General features: G+C 33.5%; 1 protein-coding gene and 1 pseudogene across 1 annotated transcript; both read right to left on the bottom strand.

The window, feature by feature from the left end:
- Nucleotides 1-739: 739 nt before the first annotated feature.
- Nucleotides 740-3,381, bottom strand: LOC105136994 (3-hydroxy-3-methylglutaryl-coenzyme A reductase 1-like; annotated as a pseudogene).
- A 4,020-nt stretch (nucleotides 3,382-7,401) lies between these two features.
- LOC105136993 (SEC7-like guanine nucleotide exchange family protein) lies at nucleotides 7,402-16,865 on the bottom strand. The gene is made up of 11 exons (XM_011042531.1): nucleotides 15,469-16,865; nucleotides 14,836-15,153; nucleotides 14,174-14,507; nucleotides 13,551-13,973; nucleotides 12,748-13,040; nucleotides 11,805-12,078; nucleotides 11,019-11,521; nucleotides 10,595-10,916; nucleotides 10,119-10,476; nucleotides 8,878-9,551; nucleotides 7,402-8,212 (listed from the first exon to the last, which is right to left on the bottom strand). Exons 1-11 carry the CDS (start codon nucleotides 16,563-16,565, stop codon nucleotides 7,604-7,606), a joined length of 5,205 nt encoding a protein of 1,734 aa, XP_011040833.1. The 5' UTR covers nucleotides 16,566-16,865; the 3' UTR covers nucleotides 7,402-7,603.
- Nucleotides 16,866-24,019: the final 7,154 nt, after the last annotated feature.

Here is a 24,019-nt window from a genome sequence, read left to right as displayed (position 1 = left end):
ATATAAAAATAATTTTTTTAAATCAACACAATAACTTAAAACTTTTAGATAAAATTTAGATTATTTTATAATATATATAAATTGAGTTAATTAATTTTTAAAAATTTTAATTGGACCCATGATATCTATCTCTTATAATTTTTTACTTATTATTATTTATAATATCTAAAATATGACAAGTCAGTATGGCTGGATAATACAAATATTACAATTTTTTTTTTTGAATTGTAGACAAAATCTGCCAAGGCATTAAAATCCCCATAGGAATCTCTGTAACGCATACAGGTGAAAGAAGAGACAGAAATATGAATGAATGATAAAGATGAATTGCACACACACAGAAGCACACCAGAGATAGAATTGGATGAAGAAAAGAAAGAGCAGTACTATAGAAACATAAAACAAAGGAAAGGCATACTGATCTATTCTTTGGCTACATCTGCCTGGGGATGAGATCTGAGGGTTTCATGGACCAATTACAGCAACGTTTCTTTCCCGGTCGAGGGCGGGCCTTCTCGGAAGAAAGCTACGATCCCGGCTCCCCTAATTAAGTATCAAACAGAAACACAAACGAAACTGTAGATGGATAGGCAGAGAGAGAGTTTTTGACTTGGTGGTTTGCCACAGATCGATGCAAAGGACGCAACATCATGTGATCTTGACTTCGAATAAAAATAATACGTGTAAAGAATCATGGCTCCCTGGATGAACTATGTACGAAGGAAACAGGAGATTCGAATATTTAACAAGGTGTGGAATCTTTGAAGAAAAAACAAATGTTTTGATAATTTTACACAATTTGCTGAATATTTCTTACATGGCTGTCATGGAGAAAATTTGGAAAAATAGAAGAAAGTACAACAGAGAGAACGAAAGAGAATACACATTAGCATTGCCTAGCTATTCTTAGCTCCATTTATTTTCTTCCTTTGAATCTCCTATTCCCCTCTCTTTCTCTCCGTGTCTTCTGAAGTGCCTCGTTGATATGACTCGTCTTATGGATCTCTACACGTCCGAGGCTTCCTTGCCTCCAGCCCTCGATAGATCCACGTATTTTATGAAGAAACCTTGGCAACATCCTTGTTTGCCCGGTTATACTGCATGTGGCTTTGGACAAGTTGTCCAGCCGCAATAGCGGACATGAGGGAAAGCTCTCCAGCAAGAACAGAACCAGCTACAATGGTGGCCAGCAGCCTTGCGTTGGCTCCAGGTGTCTCTTTGCAAGCACCCTTCACTCCGAGCAGGTTCAAGCATGCTGCTTGAGATGCAAGCTGGGTACCTCCTCCAACAGTACCAACCTGAAATGATGCATCATATAGAGCTAATTAGATTACTAATCAACCAAAACACCCAGAGAACATAAGCCAAGGATTAAAATTGATATCTAATTTAGAGAGCACAAACGACTAAGATAGGATCCATGTGAAGTACCTCAATGGAAGGCATAGTGACTGAGACATGAAGATCCTCTCCGCCGTTAAGAGGTTCCATCATAGTAATGCAATGAGAACTCTCCACGTTCTGTGCAGGATCTTGGCCAGTGGCAATATAGATAGCGGTAACAATGTTACTGGCATGAGCGTTGAAGCCTCCGAGAGCTCCAGCCATGGCAGAACCAGTAAGGTTCTTGAGCATATTAAGTTCCACCAAGGTATTCACGTTAGTCTTCAAGACCTTCCTCACCACATCACCCTTGATGATTGCCTCACACACCACTGACTTGCCTCTTCCTTCAATCCAGTTGACAGCGGCAGGCTTTTTATCAGAACAGTAGTTTCCTGATAGAGAGAATTATATATGTATATAAATTCATCAGTTTCAATACAAATAACATTTGAACAAAACATGGTCATAGTTTCAATCAAGAAGCTAGCTTACCAGAGATGCCAAGAACTTCCATATCAGGGAAATCACTCTGGACAAAGTCCAAAACATTCTGAACACCCTTAGAAACCATGTTCATGCCCATAGCATCACCAGTGCCGCAGGAGAATCTCATGTAAAGATTCTTTCCAGCAAGAGCGCACTTGATATTCTGAAGCCTGCCAAATCTGCTAGACTTGTTAAAAGCCGTGGACACAGCCTCAAAATTAGCAGGATCCTCCAAGTACAGCTTCAATTGAGCAGCTCTTTTAGCAGTTCCAAACCTCACAACAGGTGCTCTTGTCATGGCATCCCTCAACAAAACACTTGTAGCACCACCACACAAATGAATTGCCTTACAACCCCTATTCGTACTAGCCACCAAGCACCCTTCAGTTGTAGCCATTGGAACGGAGTACTCCTTCCCATCAAGCAACAAAGGCCCAGCAATCCCTACAGGAATCTGCACGTACCCAACTGGCATCTCACAGCACTGCCCCAAAATCGATTCGTAATCAAAACCCTCCAGGGGTAACCCTGACAAAGACTTGGAAGTAATCCTCTGCAAAGCCTCACGCCTTATTGCAGCAGCACGCTTGCAATCCCCCAATTTAGACTCGAGTGAATAAGATGGAGTTTTTCCAGCCACCACGGAGTTGATAATTTCTTCATCTTCTTCAGTTAAAGTGGTTGGAAATGGGACTTCATCGATCGCCTTGGGCTTGAGCGGAGGAGAAGGCACAACAACAATCGGGTCCACAGTGAGTTTTTGCGGTGGTGGTGCAGCACAATCAAGAGCCTGTCCGCAGGGAACTTTGCAGGCATCTTCTTTGAGAAGATCTTCTTCATCTTCCTCATCATCGTGGCTACCATAATACCAAATACACTCGCAACTATCAAAATGAAAAATGTATCTGGAAGCAGGTTGGCCGCACCTTTTAAAAAAATAATTTTTTTAAAATTATTTATTTTTATATATAATTTTAGATTATATTCTTTTTTAAAAATTAATTAAATATATTTTTAAATACAAAACATTTTAGAAAACAACTATTATCACACTACTAAATACTAAGATAGTAAAAATTTATTTACGAAGAAACCAAGCATATAAATGAAAGAAGTAATAAAAGCAAAAATAGCAGCGATTTCAGAGAAGGTGATAAGATGAAGAGGAGTGGAATTGCGAATCTTCTCACGCCAGCGAGTAAGCAAGAAATAAACAACGGAAAAGAATACGGTGAAGAAGAGAGCATTTTTTAAAGATATTTTTTATTTAAAAATAAATCAAGATATAAAGGAAGGGGTAATGCATCGGATGCTTTAGGGCCAATCACTGCACTACTTTCGTCGTGATCAACTAATTTGTGATCATGAATGGATTTGGTCGATCGCCGGCGAGTCCCCTCCATTATGGCGGCGGGGAGTTACTGTAGGTGGATGGAGGAGGGAAGCAGCAAACGGCGGATGGGGAAATGAGAAGCACAGAAGCAAAGGAAGGAAGCTTGTGTTTGAATGGATGGTGAGGCGATGGAGATGGAGTAGAGGTTGGGTGCTATATTTATAATGATTTCCGGATGCTGCTTCTGGCTGGTCCGTTTGTTTCCGTGTTGCTTCTGTGTTTTGCAGCCACAGCTAAATAATTGTTTATAATAATTTAAAAATATAAAAAAATATAAAACATAAAAATAGAATCGTTGCGTATAAAAAATATTTCACAATCTTCTTGAAAATAAATAGATAAAAAAAAAAAAGTAGTGGTGTGTTAGGTTCCAATTAATGAGTCAAACTAGACTACCACTAATCAGACAGGTGTGCGTTGCTTGTGTGTTTCGAAGCTGCTTCTTTGTTGGACGCCGTAGGTTGCCTTCCACTGTCCTGCCAATTTTATACCTTATTTCAACCTATTTTTTAAATTTCTCTTTACATCCTTTTTATCTAAAAAAACTATCTATCTACATGTTTTTTAAAACATTTAAATATACTAATTTTAAAAATAGAAATAATAAAAAAATTATTTTAATATATTTTCAATTAAATAGTATTTTTATAAAACTACAATGCACGCGCGGGTAACCGAAACCAGTTAAACTAAACTACTGTCTTTTGTCTTTATTAAGCATCCTCCTGTTTCCATCCACAGTTAAACCTGGGGCTTAGAATTTGCCTAATTAAGCAATATTCTTCAGACAAACAGGGGTAAGCTTAGCTCCAATATTCCATGGAATTAATTGGAAGAAAATGAAATTTGGCATCTCAGAAACGCAGTCCATGGGTTTAGGGTTAATGGTAATCTTCACATGGGCGTATAGCGGGCGGGATAGGACTCTATTAATATTAATATAACAAACTGAGCAGGCTGAGGTCCAACTACTACTTCAATGCCATATATACCCCTGGTTTGATTTGATTTGGTGAATAATGGTTGATTGATTTATTATTGAATTTTAATTAACGATTTAAATATGTAATTAGACATAGGGTGGCTGTCCCCTCAGTGCCATGTAAAAAACATGGAGCCATCATTAAAACGTGTTTCACAGCCAATAATGCAAGGGATCCATCCATATTTTAAAGCTCACAGCAAGCTACTCGATGCGAATGCATGCATGCGTGAAAACATGTACATGCATGCATGTATGCATGCATATAATCGAGATTTAATAATTCGGAAATGGGAATATTTTCAGATATATTTATTTAGGCAGAGATAGGATATCCACTGGGCACACCAAAAGAGAAGATTGCAGATTCAATGATGAATCTAAACATTTAGCTTTAATTTGCACCAATGAATTATATTAATTTTAATCATTCAACAAATCCCACAGCCTCGCGTCAAACATTGTGTTCAAGTTTGTTTATGTATGTGAACGATGAATTCGTCTTCTAAATCCTGCGAAGGAATAGAGGCCTGCATATTATATTATATACATTATATTGGATGATAAAATTTTATTTATTTATTTTTATAATTTTTATTATAAAAATATTAATATCAAGTACATTCATTTTATTATTTTAGATGTGTAAAATTCTTCTAATAACTTATCATGCTTTTATCCTTTTAATTTTATGTAAGAAATTTTTACTTCTCGTTAATGATATATAAAAAATATTTATTTTTTATTAATATTATTAGAAAAAAATAATTCTCAAACCCCTATGCTCTAGTAAAATAATAAAGTTCAAGGTTATGAATATCTTCCTGAATCATACAGATAAATGATATACAATTTTTATTCTTTAGATATTAATATTTTTAAATATTTTAGCATATATAATATAAAAATAAAAACTTATAATTTAAATGTTATTTTATTTATTTATTATAATAATTTCTTTAAAATTTATTGATTTTATTATTTAAGGATATTTAAACCCCACTATAATGAATTGTTTTATGAGTGTTAATTGTTTTACAAGTGTTAGGTTTTTTTACTGTTAATCAACTACTTAAAAATAAAATATTTGACATAAACATATAATAATCAAAGACCCAAACACAAAAAAAAACTTATATATATATCAAAAAATTATTTTTGTTTTTTTCCCTTTCCATTGGATTAGGACCTTGATATATTTGATGTAAGCCGAGCACGCAGCCCTATCAAATAGATGGATTCCTCTGCTCGGTATTTATTTATAAAGATTGATACTTTCAATGGGTGAAGACATTGACTACAGGAAATCTGCAATAGTTTTTTTTTGGAGTAAATAAATTAAAAAGGAAACATGGAGTGATTGTCCCGTGACTAATTGATCTTGACTAAGAAAACAAAATTGGACCAACGCACACATTGGGGTGGAAGATGAAGACCGTCATTTCATTGTGCCGAGCTAATTACGAATCATGGGAGGCCCCTAATTTGCTTGCATGAATTGGCTTTTGTTTGATAGTGTATGGAAGCTAATGCATTCATGTTAATTCACATTAGGAATAGGTTGTGTTATTTTTTAAAGTATTTTTTATTTTAAAATATATTAAAATAATTTTTTATAATTTATTTTTGATTTCAATATATTAAAATGATTCAAAAATAATAAAAATTTAATTTGCAATAAAATGATTTTTCAAAATTTGACAAAATAGTGGTGACATGCTGGGGACACTTAAATTGAAAGCTAAATAATAAAATTGGTGGTGTTCTGGATTTGGTCAATTTCGGCATTTACGATTAAGAACATGACAAAGTGGAATTATTTGTTTTTTTAGTGAAAAATATTGTTTTCCTGCGAAAAAAGCATCTATAATTGCAACGGCATGAAAGTTGAAAACGTCAGAAAGCGAACTTTTCTCACGAGTGAATGATTTTTTATTTTTATTTTTATTTTTATTTTTATTTGGTCTATTGTCAACCATGATCACTGATATGATGATGAATGCAGATGTTAAAACTCCATCCTATCTACACGATCCCCTTCGCTCGGTGATATCAAGGTCCTAGTCTCATGGAAAGGGAAAAAAACAAAAATAATTTTTTGATATATATATATATATATAAAAGGTTTTGTTTTTGTGTTTGGATCATTGGTTATTGTATATTTATGTTGATATTTTATTATGCAGAGCTTGGAAAGTGGATAATTAGTAGTAAAAAACATAATACCTATAAAACTTGAGAATCATTTTTTTCTAATATTATTAAAGGATGATAAATATTTTTTACATAACGAAAAGTAAATACTTTTTACACAAAATTAATAAGATAAAAACATAGGAGATTATTGAAATATTTTTATATACTAAAAGAAGTAAAACCCTGGCTATCCTAAGTTTTTACAAGAGATGATTCAAATTCAAGATTTATTGTGCAGATTTCAAATTCTTTATCATTACGCTACGTCCTATAAGAACAAATAAATATCTCTAACATTAATATTTTATTTTAAAAATTAAAAAAATTAAAATTTTTTAATTCAATATAAAACCTATAATAATATTTAGAACTTTAATCTTTAGCGCTTGGTGCACTGCAAAGCTCAAGGGCAAAAGGTATGGTAGGAAGCCATATATATATATATATAGTCAAGGCAGGATTTAGAAGACGAATTCATCGTTCACATGCATAAACAAACTAATTATACATATATAATTAGTTAAATACATGTATAAATATTGAATACCAATTATATTTATTTATACTTTTCCAAGTCAACTTGTTTGAACACGAAATGGCCTTCCAGCGGACTCAATCGGAGCAAAGTACCATTAAATATATATTAAAAAAAGAAAAAGAAAAATATTTGACCCACTCTGTTTCGACAAGTTCAATGAACATCCACTTATGAATCCATAATCCAATTTACGTGGAGTTTAATCACTAAAAACAGTCAAACAATTATTAATTATAGCATTATCCGACAACTTGGTGTTCAAATCAGGAAAAATTATTACTATTAACCAGCCCTTGAATAATTCCTGCAGAATACAAAATAGCGACCAGTTCTTTGTAGTCATCTGGCATCTTTCCCTTTGTTTATGGCCCCTTCCGAGCCAGCAGCAGCCAGCCATCCATTTTGTAGTTATCAAAGGCATGGACTTTAAACAGCAGAGCGCTAAGAGATTCTATTTCAATCCTTGTACTATTGCAATGGCGTGCTTTTACAGGCGGTGGAAAAGAAAGAAACGATCAAACAAAAAAAGAACAGCATCACCATGGCTTTGTATTCTATCGAGTAAGAGAGATCAAAACTGTGATAACATACGTGTTGACTCCGTAAAAAATACTATGATACGTCATCCCATTATAATGGGGCCTATACATGATCGGAAAATGTCGCTCAGAATACGCTGAACTTCACCTGAGCTGTGCTCACACCGCACGAGGTCAACCAGCAAAGGAAAGAATTGTCTGGCATAGCCCCTAAATGAATCCCTTTCTAAACCACTCAATACTCGCAAAGCTGACAAAAGCAAAGAAGTCCTTGCTGCTAATTCTTCCTTTTTGGCCGAACCTGAAGGAAGAATCCAGTGTATCACTGGCTTGTTAGCGGGATCTTGCTGCACGGTCTGCAATCCAGTACAGTTCAGATAAATCTGCAATATCTTTTCACACACTGCTGCAAGTTGTGCCTCGACGTTCAACGCCTCAGACATGGATGGGTTATCATCTAGCAAATCTCGGAGGAAGTCGAGGTATTTCTCGTAGGACTCATTTTCAAAATGTACCATTGGAGGATCAGATATCTCTGCTATAGAGCACGCTTTCAGCAGTTTCTTCAACAGGTCCGTCTCAGAATTCAGCTGGTGGGCATGGGATGCTATTGAGGAAAATATATCAATTAGGATTCTGACATTGGCCGCTGACAAGAGTCGCTGGTTTGCTTTGTATAAATCACTTACAACCTGATTTGATAAAAGAAAATCAGTATCACCAAAATACTATCGAAATCTTCGTGCATGAAAAACAGTCCAATCAAGCTACCAGTTTAACACACTGTTGGTAAAATCTATAATGGAAGTGACTGCAAAGTCCTGTTAGCAAAATAAAGCTAAAAAGTGAAATGCCATGAAAAGCCAAAGAAAATGTCAGACACTACTGAGTTTTGGAAAGCTCCTAGGTTGATCATAAGACAGAATAACATCAAACAATCTTGTTAGAAACTTTTATATTTCCTGTCCTGCAGTACTTCTACAAAATATTCTTTCATTGATAGATTCCCAGTCACAGCACTGGACGGGCAAACCATGCAGTGTATACCAAAGCATCTAAAATAATAAAAAAAGAGAGAGTAAAGAAAAGGGAAATTTGTTGTGGAGCCAGTAAAAATACATGAAAGATACAAATTGCACGCTGATGGCATCTTTCAGATGGTTGGGCAGCTAGGTCTCTCTCTACACAGTGCGTGCGGATGTGTCCGTAAACTTAAACATCTTTCTATATATATATATATATATATATTTAGCAATGTGTACTTAGAGGCATAAATATCAAATGTAGAATGCAGAAGCACAATTTGCACACATGCACGTGTCTTTTTCCGAGTGAATGTGAGAGTGAGGGGGAAAACCTGCACAATAAGTAGCTGCACAGCAATATGACTCTTCACTCTTGAAACCACATATGCTGCAGTTTGGAGATTGTCATCCTCAAGATCATCATTTGTGAAGCCATGATCAGAAGACGCATCCGCATCTGCAAAAGGGAGAGAGCTTTCAGGCATCTCAATCCCATCCATGATTCTTAAGACCTTCATAAAACCTGGTAACAATGATGCAGCGGCCTCCTTCAAAGATAGAAAAATCTCTCTATATTCATCTTCTGAAATCCTGCTGCCCAGTTCACCTATTAAACGCAACAATGCAGCAACCCCAGAGCTAGCAGGACCCTTAACAGGACTCCTAATAAATCCCATCAATATAGATACTACACTCTGTAGTTGAGACCTCACAACGTTGAAAAATTTGACAAATAGGTATACTAGACACTGGACTGCGATTGTAGAAGTTTCAGAATCCCATGCACTTCCTACTGAATGAGGTGGTGCTGAAGTTGGTGAATCCTGATCTTTAACATTGTTCATGTCACTGAAGCTATTGAAGATGGGGAAAATGGCAGAGTTGAAAACAGTGGTCCAAAATGAGCGTGAGAATAGATGACCATGGTCATTGAGAATGTTAAATAGTACTTCTAAAGCACTCTTTCGAATAGCTGATCTGGGATCAGATGTAAGGTTCGATAACCCTGCAACCATAACAATGAGACATTAAAAAAATATGACAGGAGTTGCCTGCAATTCTTCATATAACATGTGCTATGTGTCCAAATGGCAGGCTCATGTATTTATTCATGCTAAAACATTCATCTTTTGCTTGATGTTTATAAATAAGATCAGATTATTACATATTTCCTTACATGTATTGAGCAAAAAACAAACAGGTGCTACAAGTCACATAATTCATCCTATTGCAATCTTCGATAAATAGGGTGCTTTAAAGCTTTATCAGTACAAGCATAACTTTCACAAGGGGTTGGAAGAATGCAACATGTGAATCATCAATTCCTGGATACTTTCTGTTATAGCCTTTTCTCTCTTTTTATGGGGGTAGGGGTGGAGGGGTTTAACTTGCAAGCAAATGTCTTTTGAAATGCGGCAAAGTACAAGGTGCACGTGTTCTGTGTACATGGCATAAATTTAAGCAAGGCAGCTAAAAATGAATTTCGAGGACAGCCATCAGCATTTTTTGGGCAATTTTGCCATGCAGAAGTATCAGGCAGCATCTAAAAAATCTTTCCTTGAAAGCAGGTTACCTGTTAGCAAAGGAATCCAAAAGGACACATGATCATCTTTGTCACTGGGGTTTACATCCGAAGCAACTTCATCCACTGTTGGGATGGATGGATCATCAACACTGCTCTTTACGTTGCAAATAAGTCCTCCATCTGCCAGTTTCAGAGCACAGAATCGGAGAAATGCAATTGCATTGAGGCTCACATCACTATTAAATCTGCTATTTGTGAAGGTGGTGAGGCATCTAACACAGTCAGTGAAAGTTGTTGTCTCCGTCTCGGTTATATAAGGAAAGTACTCTCGGACAATTTTTTCCATGGTCTCAAATGCCAACAAGACAACATTCTTCCGCTCATCAGCTGCAGCAACAGTAAAAACCTGAGAGAAGATCACGGCATCACTGGAACAATTAGAAAGAAGAATTGCCCATGGATCAGCATTTTAAAAGTTGACAGAATTAAAAAATTTAAGAAAATAAAAAAGAATGCTACCATACCATAAAAACACTTTTCCACCCAGATTTCACGTTGCTGACACGACTAAGGACCATCTGCGAAATACACCTAACTATTAATTCCCTGATCTCTGTAGAGCTGCTTTTCTGCATCACAATCACAAATGGCCTCAAAAATTCATTCTGGAAGTTGTAATTTGCCAACTCCTCGCGCTCTAAGAATTTCATAGCAAGTTGTCTCAGAGAATCCATCACAAAAATAGCAACAGAGAGATTTTCTGACAAGCCAACTGATACAAAAAAATCAGAAAGAACATTCCATATGCGGGACCAAACTAATCTGATGCGGTTCATATTATAATGCCTGCAAATAGGGAAAAGGATATAATGAACTCTTTCATATAAATTCTCATGGAACTTCAAGAGGCAATAAAAAGTTCTCAAAGGAAAGGGAAAAAGATGTTACGCAATTTCTACGATTTTTGTAAGGCTAAACACACGAGGATCTGTTGGAGACTGCAACTCAGATATTGAAACTTTACAAAGAGCTTTCACAAAAGCTACTATTGCTTCACTGTTCAACCTTTGGCTATTAGCAAACACATGGTTCAATTCAAAATTCCCAATCTGGTCAAGCAAATTCAAATTTGAAATGAAGTTATTAATCTGCTCTGGAGTTACTAGTCCTGGAGAATTGACTCCAACAGTGGTGCTATCATATGAACCCCCTCTAACAATAGCCATTACAGCTGGATTCTGGAGTGTTCCCTTTTTCTTTAAAGAAGGATAACCCATTGACTTCAGTGCCTTTTCTTCCGTTTCCCCATTAGATGGTGTCAAATAAGAGGCATCAGGTGGTGCACCTTCTCCAAGCAGTTGCAGATGCTCAATACGGGAGAGGCAAGTTAAGATATGCTCCCAAGCATCCTGAAGATTATTTCCATCTTCAATGGCAATTGATATTATTGCCTGCATGAATTAAAATATATAGAATTATAAATTAAAAAAATGTAAATGACTGTACAGGTATTGACACCAAATCCATGAAGCCTGCTGATATACAGTATGGCTGTTTGACATGAACTGAAGTAACTAGACCAATGCAATCTATTTAAAGCATCACTGTTTCTGTATGAACAGATAAATGGCTAGTAACCAAAACACAAAAATTCTTCTTTTGGGGTCGTGTTTTTTTTATTCTTTTCCTTTTCTTCTTCTTCTTTTTTTAATAAAATCTAATGATACAATTTACCTTCACAGCATCTACATTTCTTTGCTTCATATCTGCAGCACAGTGCAGATATGTAAACTTGGCCACAGATGTAACAAAAGCATCTCTCTGGGTCTGCATGCCCATGACTGCAGTAACATGCACAGCACATTGAAACCCCTGTAAGCACTGAGAAGTAGCAAGCCTATCATCACTCTGATCAAGAGTCACGCTAAATGCAGCAAGCATGGGACCCCAGCAGACCTCAACCATAAACCTCAGAATTGCTGCATCTGTTACAACATGATAAATAGACCTGCAACAAAAGAATCAAACTACTATTTTCAAGACAAGGACAGCAATGTTGTTAACATGTCTTTTATCATTTGCAACAGTAAGATTGACACGGTCCAGATTGGAAAAAGAAAGCACCTAGAAGAAGAAAACCATCCCTTCAGAGAAAGGTACCATATCATAAGCATTAGTTTATTTATGAAATTTACAGTGCGCTCAGTTGGCTAAGTCCATCTCAGTTCTTAACTAATTTCCCCAAGATTTGGCACATGCACAAGCACAAGAGAGGGGGGTCAATTTTTTTTTAACTCAAGCAAACATTAAACCAACTTCAACTCCCCCAAACCCCTCGCTTTAATTCAAGCCTGGTCAATGGATCATCTGCATTACTGCAAATCTTCATTGCCCTTCAACCCATTCGTCTCCTATAAGGAGTAAACATACCTTGGTTTTTCTCGAAACCCCAACCATGTAAGTTTTTCTCTAAGAATTTAGATTGTCAAATATGGCCCATTAGGGATTAAAAGAAAGACAGATGTGTTTTGAGACAATGGACGATGAGATTCAAGGGACTAAGCTATAGGTTCTCAAACATGAATGATTACGTTATGATCATGTTCAACCCCCGTGAACGAAATAGTAATTTACTCTAGAAAGAATCAACTGTGCAACATACTATAACATAGCTTACTCTGATTTTCCTGACTTCGCCTTGAACTGCTCTTGGATATGCCTGATAAGAAGCCCATTTGCACCCAAAGCCTTTTCCTCAGTCTGCTTCCCAGTAACTAGATTGAGTATACCATCCAAACCTAATAGCTTATTTAAGCTGTTACCCTGCTTACTTTGAGGAACAGAAGAATTTGCACTCATCTTAATTTCATTTTTCACAATGTGATCATAAAGAGCACCCAGATACTCTTCAGGCAAATCCTTGCCATCATCTATTCCTCGGTTGTTCCGAATAAAATCGGCCTTGCTCATCTAAATGGAACCAATTTCAAGAGGGAAGTCAGAAGATAAACAAAATTGAATCTACAGTCATTTAAGCACAATTGACAATGTGATGCCCCACTGTAGCCAAATTTATTAATACATGGAGAAGTTCTACTAGTATTTGCTATCCTGTTCTTTATATTTCTCCAATTGCATTTTTCATAATGGTAGTTTCCATCTGGAGATTTGCTGCTAGCTATCAATCTAACTTAACAACTACCCTGACAAGGAAAATCAACTGTGAAGATTATTTACAATTACAAAAAGGCAATTTTATAAAGAACATCCATAATTCTTTAGGATCAAGTAAGCCTAATCTTCTGATTCAATAAAAAACCAAGAAAGATGAAAATTGTCCTGAAGCATGGAATAACTATCAGGACCAAAACCAAAGCACACCTTTTATCAACTTATAATAGAAAAGAAGGGGGGTAAAAAGAGAAGCTTGCTAGTCATGATAGTGGCCAAAGATAAAGGGAAGTGGTTTTGCAAGAAAACCTTATCTTTCACCATGCTGTTATGAGCATCTGTATTGAGCATTATCACAGAGTATGCAAGAACATAAGCAGTATCTGCACTGGTAAATGAATTTGGATTGCATTTACAATAGCGCTCAGCAAACTTTTCCATGATACGATCAATCTTCTGTGCTTCTCCGGGTAACCTGAAGCCCCGTAAGAAAAACCTTATCGCTTCACCAAAACCCATCGCCTTGAAGTTAAACGAGTCTACATAAGCATGCATAACTCTCAAACAAAACTCATCCCTTTCACCTAAATAGTCACCAATCACTGTTTCATTTAGGCCAGTAGTGTTTTTCAGGAAGGCAGCAACTTCTTCTGGAGAACCACCAATTTTTTTGGCATTTATCAGAAACTCAATGCCCTTGGAAGGTTTCCTATTGAATATGGAGATCCCTTTCTGCATTTAATAGAGTAAAGTTGTCACTGAAGGAAAAGCAAGGCCCATTTCTGATAAAGTGTAACAAGGCAAGAAATTCCAAAAGAAAAAAATGGTGGCACAAGAAGCTTGCTAGTGATACTAGTAAAAAAGCAACCAATTATAATATCAGTACCATGTACCCCAAATGACCATCCCTTGTAAATAAAAAGGAAACCAACCTGGAGTTCAATTTTATATGCCCGACGTTGTTCAAGGGTAGCAGCATCAGATGTTTCAGAGTTCACTTCTGGATGCAAATCATACTCAGGAGCACTTGCATCTTCTCCATTCGGAGTTGAATGATTCTCAGTTGATGTGGAACTTTGAGAGATCTTAGGCAAGTAGGAATCTCCAATCCTCAGCTGTTGATCCATCCATGCACCCATTGACCTGATGATGCTAACCAAGCACTTCACAGATTCATGCCTAAAAGTAATATCCTGAACCGAAGACAAAGTTGTTGTTGAACCAGGAGGGGGTCCTAGAGCAGTTTTCAGAAGGCCATTGACAATCCTGCAAATATCTGATGGAATTATAAGTGTTTTAATACATTAACAAAATACATGGAACAGAGAAATGACAAAAGAAATAATAACCAAAATAAAAGACATTGTATGTTTACAAACAAGAGAGAGAATCCACCAACTTTCCCCTATTGATTAAAGAGATCTCATATAACTCTAAGCCCATCATAGTATAAGATCAACGATTCATATACAAACTATAAGATCCTTGTCTTCTGAAAATTTACAAGCAATTAGCTGATCAAATCTCACAACTTCTTGAACAGATGCATGTATTGCAACCAAGACATGAGTAACAACAGATGCTCATGTAATACCTTTCATATATGTTTGGAGCATCCACATCGCAGTCATAGTTTACAAAAATATCAATAATGATCTGGGAATCTTGGCTGATTTTGTCCAAAAGATTCAGGACAGTCATTTTCTGCAAGAAGCTAGGCTGGTTAACATTCTCAAGCACTCTAAGGACAAGCATGGGAAAGAATATCCCAATTTCCTCCTTCAATCCAGATCTGAATTTCACTAACAGCATCATAAAAATGGAACACTGAAGCTGGAAAATAGCCATAACTGACAACATACTGTTCTTTATCAATGACAAGCATAGGAATTGCTTGATAATGTTGAGAAACCTGTGCAAGATAGAAGAAAATGTTACATTCTACATTAAAAAGAAGAAAGAATGAAAATAGTGCAAAAGAGGAAAAAAAGTAGTTCATTAACAACTCATGATGGTAAAATCAGAGTAATTTATGCAAAATATTCACAAGAAAACCATATACAATTTGTAAGCAGGCAATAAAAAGTTTAAATAAAATCAACTAAAAAGGAAAACAGCAAGGGCTTTCTAAATTGAAATAAAATTTGATGGCCAACTGCGGACAATACAGGTATAAGCATGATGGCTGAAGTTCAAAATACTGTAAATGGATGTATTAATGACTTGCCTCTCATCGGTGCGCCAGATTGGACCGCCATTGTCAATGATCACCTTAAGCAACTCGAGAGACAAAATCTTCCCTCTCAAAAGAATTTGATCATCTGGGGTCTCCTGCGATGAGAACTTCATTGACAATTTGCACAAATTCCTAAAAAGAAGAAACCCATCCTCCCTAATCTTACTCCCCCCAGCTTCAACACCACCACTACCACCCACACCACCATCGGTTTCAGCTTCACCATTTGCTTCCTTATCCCTTAATTCACTTTTATGATCCCCTTCACCTACTTTATCATTATCATCACCGGCACCTCCACTACCATTTTGGAGTTTATCAGAAGGCGGACTATCCAACAGCAACAACTTATCATCAGGAACCCCTTCACTTGCCATCATAACCTCATTAACAAAATTTTGACAAAAAAGAATAGAACTCCCTTCATTCAAATTCTTATCAGTAAACAGTAACATTTCACTAACAGAAACCGGTTTAACATTGACATCCATAGAATCCTCCTCGACTCTAGTAAAAACAATGAGCATTACCTGTGCAAGTACAGATTTTGCACAGATCTGATTGGTCCCAGTCAATCCACCAAGATAAACATTATAACAAGTCCTAACAACGTGTACTAAACATTCACCGCGAATCAAAACACAAGGAGATCGAACAGCAGAGAGCAAAACTCTAAGCACAGAAAGCTCAACAGCTTCGTCACCAATTCCACAAACCTTACAAACACTCTCGATTATCTTAAAAATGATCACATTTTTTGAACCATTATCGATCTCACCTCGAATCAGGCCTAAGGAAAACAATTTGAACAAGCATTCGAGTGCGGGGTCCACGACCTTGGCGTAAGCGGAATCTAAGGCGAGAAGAATTGGATGGAGAACGAATTCGGCATCCGAAGGGGAGAGCCCGAAGAGAGGAGAGTGAGAATTAGAATCCGTGAGTGATTCGAGCTTGTCGAGGACCGATTTGCAGGAGGAAACGAGGTGAGAGTGCTTCCTCCAGGCGGCGTTTTTAACGATCTTGTCGAGAGAAGGACCTAAGGACCGGCCGCAGCGAGAAGGACCGCCAAGGGTTTGTGAAGCAGACATTCTGGTGATAAAAAGGGATGATGATATGCTTTGTTGAATCAGTCATTCATTAGAGAGATGTAGATCTGCTGCTGCTGCAACAATGTTAGTGTAGAGAGAAAGAAGATGGAGCATGGAGCATGGTGGAAGAGAATGGAGGAGGAGATTGAATTTGGAAGAAGAAGATGATGGATGGAAAGTGAGCCGATTATGGATTTGATGAAGAGAAGAGAAGAGCCGAGCCGAGCCGATAGATGCGTTCCTGACTGCGAGGTGGAAATTGGAAAAAACTAGCATATTTTGGATTTGGAGCTCTGTCCTTTTTTTAAAAATAAAATAAAATAATATATATATATATATATATATATTATTTCCACTCTGTCTTTTCAATTTTTTATGGTTTTTTATATTAAAAATATTTTTTTAAAATAAATAATAATTTTTTTAATATATTTTAAATTACAACCAATACTATAATTGCAAACACTCCCTCTAATGAGTCCCACTCCGGTGAAAATCGGCTATAACTTTACTCCCGACCAATTAATTAAACTCGGTCTGACATTGAAGTCAGTTTAAGGTTTGATGAATGAGTTGACTTGTATTTATTAAAATAATATTATTTTGTTTTTAAAAAATTAAAAAAAGTCGTTTTACAAGATAAAAAAAAAAAAAATCAAGTTTGATTGGTTCCAGATCGACCCTTTGACAGCCAACAGGAAATCGAATTAGTCAGATTTAATAATTGTGCTTTCAAATCCCCACCATACACAAGTGATGTATCTCTTGCTTAGTAAGTAAGATAGAAAAAATATATATAAAAAAAAGATAAAATTTTGCTTGATTAAGAAGATGAAAATAATATATATATATATATATAATTTAAAAATATATTTTTATATTTTTAAAATATAAAATATACTAAGATATTTTTTATTGTGAATGTTTTTTAATAGATATTCAAGTTAGATTATGTAGCTTGACCAACTTCTTAATATTTTACAGTTAAGAATCAAGGAATTATGTAGCTTGACCAACTTCTTAATATTTTACAGTTAAGAGGAAATTTTTAGTGGATTTTAAATTAATAATTTTAAGATAATAAATTTAAAATCTAACCAATTAAACTATATATTTAAAATTATTATTAAAATGAGTATTCATATTAATTTACACCTTAACTAATTTTATAAATTCTAAAATTAATAATGGTATAAAATTTATTATAAAATTTATAATATTTTATAAATCTTATTATAAAATTTATAATACTTAAATTAATATTTTTTTTAAAAAAAAAGCTTGACACCTATGCTCTTACTTCGAGCGAATGTAGCGTCTAAATCTCTTCATTTATTCGCATAAAGACAAATATAAAATGATTTTTTTTGTCTCTACAAATATAAAATGATTTTTTTTTTTTTGTCTCTACAGAGGGTTTGGGTACGAAGATGGTATCGCTATAAAGACATATAAAAGGTTGTAAGCCTCCGTAAAGACCAACAAATGGGTGCGGTGCATCTTTCATTTTCCCTATTGCGCTCAACACCAAAGGAGGCTGATCCTCTTTCAATGCTTCTCAGTACTCTTTTTCCCTCAGCACTGCAAACCTCTCATCAAATGTCACAAACGCAGCTTGAGAAGAAACAATGTCCCGAGTTCCAGCTTGATGGAGCAGACTATGCTAGAGCCCATGTCAGGGCCGGGGAGCTTTCCGGTTAGCATCGACCGGAGAGGCATGGAAAGGGATTTCCCCTGACATTAATTAGGATGGAAACACGGGAGAGAAGCTTAGGGTTGAGTGACATAAAAACAGGTACAGTAGAAGCAGACCTTTCAAATGTTAGAGCACTCTTTCAGCTTCATTGATTTTCCAAAGTTCTTTGCACACTTCTGCCAACCAGAATTAATGGCCTTCTTCTAGGGCATTAAGGAGTTCACCGTTGTCATATGCAGCTAATAGCGCAAACGAGAGCTCAGAAAGCTTGTTTTCCATCACAGCTTTACCTTCTGGACTGCAGACATCGCAGATGGCATTAGGTAACCATTACTATAACTGATATCATATGAAAAATCAACTCAGAAAACTTGCCGACCAGCTCCTGTCCCCCGCCTGGACACAGCTCATAATCTACCACGATGGATTGCAGAACATCCATCCTTTACCTTGGGACAGTCCAGGCATGCATGCATGGAACATAAAATTTATCGAAGCTTTTTTTTTTAAAAAAAAAAATAGTAATAACAATAGTCCTGTCCTGATTTAATGAATGAAATACAGTCCATTTACAGATCACACAGGTGTTCATGAGATTGCTTTGATGAATTTAACTGTTTTTCAAAAACATTTATACGTTTGATAAAAGTGTATATATTGTGTATTATTGCTTTAGGCTAAAACAAAACGCAATAATGTTTTCTCATCTTTTATTTGTAATTCGTTTATGCAATGCTTAGAGAATCCAATCCAATTCGATGAGGAGAGTATGAGCTTGTGATCAAATGATGAGCTTGATGATGATGATTAAAAACTGGCTTTTATGTATAAATGTTTCTTTGCATTTATTTATTAAACTCTAGATATTTGAGCACTACATATGGTGCATGCATGGACCGACCATTCAAGTGTTTCGACAAGGAAAAATCGTAAACCAGGCGATGAGAGATTAAGAAAATATTGTTTTTCTAAGGAGATAATTACAAAAGCCTACTTGTTTTTTTTTTTAAATTACATTTTATATTTATAACTATTTATATGCTCAAGCTGGCTTGAAAAAAGAAATAGCAAAATAATTAATACAAGATTATTTACTCGATTTCCATTGTATTATATTAAATTACTAAGAATCCTGTCCAATAATAACCTTACAAGTTTTTTATCGTCTAAAATTATAAAATTGCAATAAATACTAGTTGATCTGAAGCCTTAGCTTGCTCTCTGATGATGTGCCGCTATGTAAATGCATCACAAATATGCTACCATTTTTGGACGAGAAAGTGCTTGAAATACAAAACCAGATCTGCCCGTTCATGGAGACAACAACAGTTGTAGTTAAAAGCACATACAATGACGTCACTTCAAACTAGCTGAACATTGCTATTGTGTGCACTCATCATCCCAGTAAAGAAATAGAGTATTTGATAATATAATTGTAATGATTTTTTAAAATATTTTTTATTAAAAAAATATATTAATAACATTTTTTATATTTTAAAAATTATTTTTAAGATTATTATATTAAAATAAAATAATTTTAAAATTATATTAAAATAATTTTAAAATATAAAAAATATATTAATTTAAAAAAATTAAAAAAATTTAAAAATATTTTTAAAACATAACACCAAACACATCATAAATAAACTTACTGGACAACAGATTCTAGCCCATTACTTTCACCTTTGTCCTGGCAGTTTAGAATGTTTGAATGGATAATTATGATTGTTTTTTAAAATATTTTTTATTTATAAATATATTAAAATTATTTTTTTTATTTTTTAAAAATTATTTTTAATATTAAAATAATTATTAATTATTTTTTAAAACTCAAAATTAACTAATTTGATCCGGAGAGACGGTAAGACATCTCCGTGGATGATGAATATTATAGTGCCTCCAGATTTTATTACCAGAATATCCATCAGCTTCCAATTTTATTATTGTTATTTTCTACGCATCAATTACAGTGCCTCCAGATCCAAACCCGCTCCTACAGCAGTCTGTCTTGACTCTTGAGTAACTGCGAAGCCATCCTGTACAGTCAAAAGAACAAAGTTGTGCAAATTAGAGCCCTAGCATACCTGTCATTCTCGTGATGCCTTACCTGCCTACTGAGTTTGCAGGATATTCAGTGGGCTGTAGAGATTAGTCGTGGTGCGCGCAAGTTGGCCCGGACACCCCACATAAATAAAAAAAAAAGAACAAAGTTGTGAAGGAATGCTTTAATAGTTTTATGTTTTAAAATAATCAAAATCCATAGATAGAGATGCTAGGCCAGTCATATGTAAATCTGGTAAAATGCTAATAACAATATAATTAGATTCCGTCATAAGCTGCGTTCGGATCATTATAAATTTAATAAAATATCAATGTCTAACATTTCTGGATGAGTTCAATCCATGTTACTGTGGGTATGATAAAATACTAAATTTATTCTTTTTATATTAAGTTATGTGTCAAACCTAATTGAACTTAAAAATTTATTTTAAAATCATGAAATTTTATCTTCAAATTATTTATAATAACTATTTATATTAGAGGTAGTTATCTCTTTACACCTGTAAATATATTAAAAGTCTCTCAAAAGATTTATTATATTTTTTATTTCATTAATAAAATAAAAAAACTATTTATTTCTCATTAATGATGTGATGTGTAATTAATATTTATCTCTTATTGATATTATAAAAAATAAAAATATTTTTTAGTATTTTCTTTTCTAGAGATGACAAGATTCAAAATACTTTATAAGTTATTTAGGTAAAAATTTTATTTTTTTTTCTATCCAAGAACTTGTATATCTTATAGCACTAATTACAAAATATCATGAACAAACACGTTCATTTTTTAAATTAAAAATTCTTTATTTTATTTATTATTATCACTGTTTTTACAGATACCATGACTAGTATTGTTAATTTTTGCATTTCCTGAGCTAAGAAAATACATGAATATTTGATTAATCATTATTTATATATCAAATAACATGTTCTTTGAATATATTAGATTTCTAGAACATCATTAATTTCATTAACGTGGGTGTCACATTTAAAGTTATTATTATTTTTTAATTAATGTAAATATCTGGACCAGCTTATATACACCTCAACTAATCTCATGGGTCTTAAAGCTAACAACCATGTAAGCCTTAAATGATCTTAAGATTTGTAAGACTCGAACTAGTGATTTATAGAGTACACTCCTCAAAATTTTCATTTAAAATTATTAATTTTATTATTGAAGAATCATTAAGTCCTACCAACAATGACTATTTTTACACATACCATATCTAATATTGTAAATTTTTGCATTTCTTGGGCTAAGAAAAAAGAAATAAGTATATGCACATTTGGTTAATTATTATTCATATATCAAATAATATATTTTCTTTGAATATACTAAATTTTTATAATATCATCAATTTGTATTAACCTTCAATTGGCATTGCATTGCTTCAAATTAGACCAATGTTGTTTAGTTGCTGAGAAAATGTGAAAGAAAACGAGAGAGTAGATTTAAAAACTCTGTTTCCCTTGTGTTTGCGAGTGAAATACATTGCCAACAATGACAAGAAATGTAGAAAAAGGGTTTTATTATGGTTTTAATTAAAAACAACAAAATTTATGTTTGATTTAGGTTTGAAGAGAGAGAGATAGGTGTTTGAAAGAGAAAAAGAAATCATCAATGGAATAAAGTGAAAAACAAATTATTTTTTGGTTGATTATATATATATATATATAATGATAATTTCATTATTTTATCTAGTTTAAAAATTTAATTGATTCGGGATATAAAATATAATTTGTAAGATAAAAATACAAAATAAATAAATAAACTATAATTTGTTTATGTAATTAACCATTTTCGGATTTATCTACATTACCTACTAGAGGAATGTAACATTGAAAGGCGATAAAAAAGTTGTTCGTCATGGTTCATTTATAATATAATATATTTTTTTTTTTACTAGCATCGACTAAAATTATAAGATTTACTTTAAAATATAAAAATACATATTTTATTTGATTTGTAATTTGAAAAAATAAATTCACAAATACCTAGATAAAGTACACGTTGTTTCTTAAATAGTCTTTCTCTTTCTCCCTCAGTAATCTTTCAAAAAATTGTATTTATGTTTACTTGAAAACACGTATTATAATCACATTGAATTAAAAAAAAAAAGAAGTTAAAATGTGTGTACGTTAATTTGAAAATATTTCTTTTATCATCCAATTAAAAACTAGAATAATTAAATAATTTTCTTTTCCAAAATTTCATATAATTAATAACTAATATGTTATTTTATTTTGAAACAAAATTTATTTTTTGATTTGTTTTAATCTTTTAATATTCTCTTATTCACTCAAATTAAATTAAAGATTTTTCAATCATGCCCTCACCCATCCATCTCATCTTTTTTAGTATTTATTTGGAAATGTAATAAAAATTATTTTTATTTAGAAATTTATTAAAATATTTTTTTTTTATTTTTTAAAATTTATTTTTAATATTAACATATTAAAATTATTTAAAAATATAAAAATAATAATTTAAAACTAAAAAATATTCAATAGCACCTGGACTGCAACCCAGTACAAGCAAAATAACAAAAAGTGAAATTGAAAATACATAACAATGCACTATTCTTATCGTACTTATCAAATTTATAAATTAACTTGTAAAATTATATAATTTTATAAATTAATATAGATATAACATATTAAATCGTGTAAAAAACTTAAAAACTAGTAAACTCGATTATAATTGATTAAATTCAGATTAGATTTATTAAATTTGATAAAATTAATAAAAATTATTGACTCTAAGATTGCATCTTTATCTGTAAAGTCTCTAAGTACAGCCCCTTAACCTTCTAGTCTAATTAGCTTAGGGCACGCTACACCACTATTAATACATGCACCTAGGGTAATCTCATAATTTCGTGCTAATAAAACTATTTTTTATACACAATCTCAACAGATTGAAAATCCTATAAATAGAAATCAGAAGGATTTGATGAGACACATAAAATATTTTAGATGAGCATAGTGAAAATTTTTACAGCTTGCACATAGATTTGGACACTCCCCATAATATTGTTGTTGCACATGTTTTATACATATTGAGATTAGTTGGCCAACTGCTTTTGATGATCCCAATGCCATGACAGAGTATCTTGAGGTTGCTGGGTAGAAATCCCTTAATTTTTCTTTTACAACTATGGTTATTGGAAAGACATGTGTTAGTAAAAATATTACTATCAACTTTATACGTAATGAATACTTAATGAAGTGAAGTTATATAAATATTTTATATTAGTTGTGTTGATGAGTATTAATAAAAGTATCACTATCAACTTTATATTTAATAAAATAAAGTTTGGCACCGATACTTTTCTAATAGTTGGATTTTTCTAGTAGTCAGATTTATTTTACAAAAAATGATATCTAAAAATAGCTCTACAATATTAATTTGAGTTGGTTATTTACTTTCACATCAACATATTATTTATTTAAATTTATTAATTAATAACAAATTATTAAATTATATATAAATTTAATACATATATTTTAAAATACTTGAATCTTATATAAAAACATTTCTTATAATTTTATGATTTTATCATTCATTTTTATAATTCAGGTTTATTTTATATTTTATGTGTCGGGTGTCAAAAATCCCTTTTCCAATGCTGCAGAGTACTATCTCGGCAGTGCAGACAGAAGAAAGAAATTAAATTCAAAGAGGCTGATGG

Source organism: Populus euphratica, unplaced genomic scaffold, assembly GCF_000495115.2.
Source record: "Populus euphratica unplaced genomic scaffold, PopEup_1.0 scaffold61.1, whole genome shotgun sequence".
In the NCBI taxonomy this organism is placed as follows: Eukaryota; Viridiplantae; Streptophyta; class Magnoliopsida; order Malpighiales; family Salicaceae; genus Populus; species Populus euphratica.
This window is presented reverse-complemented; position numbering and strand designations above follow the sequence as displayed.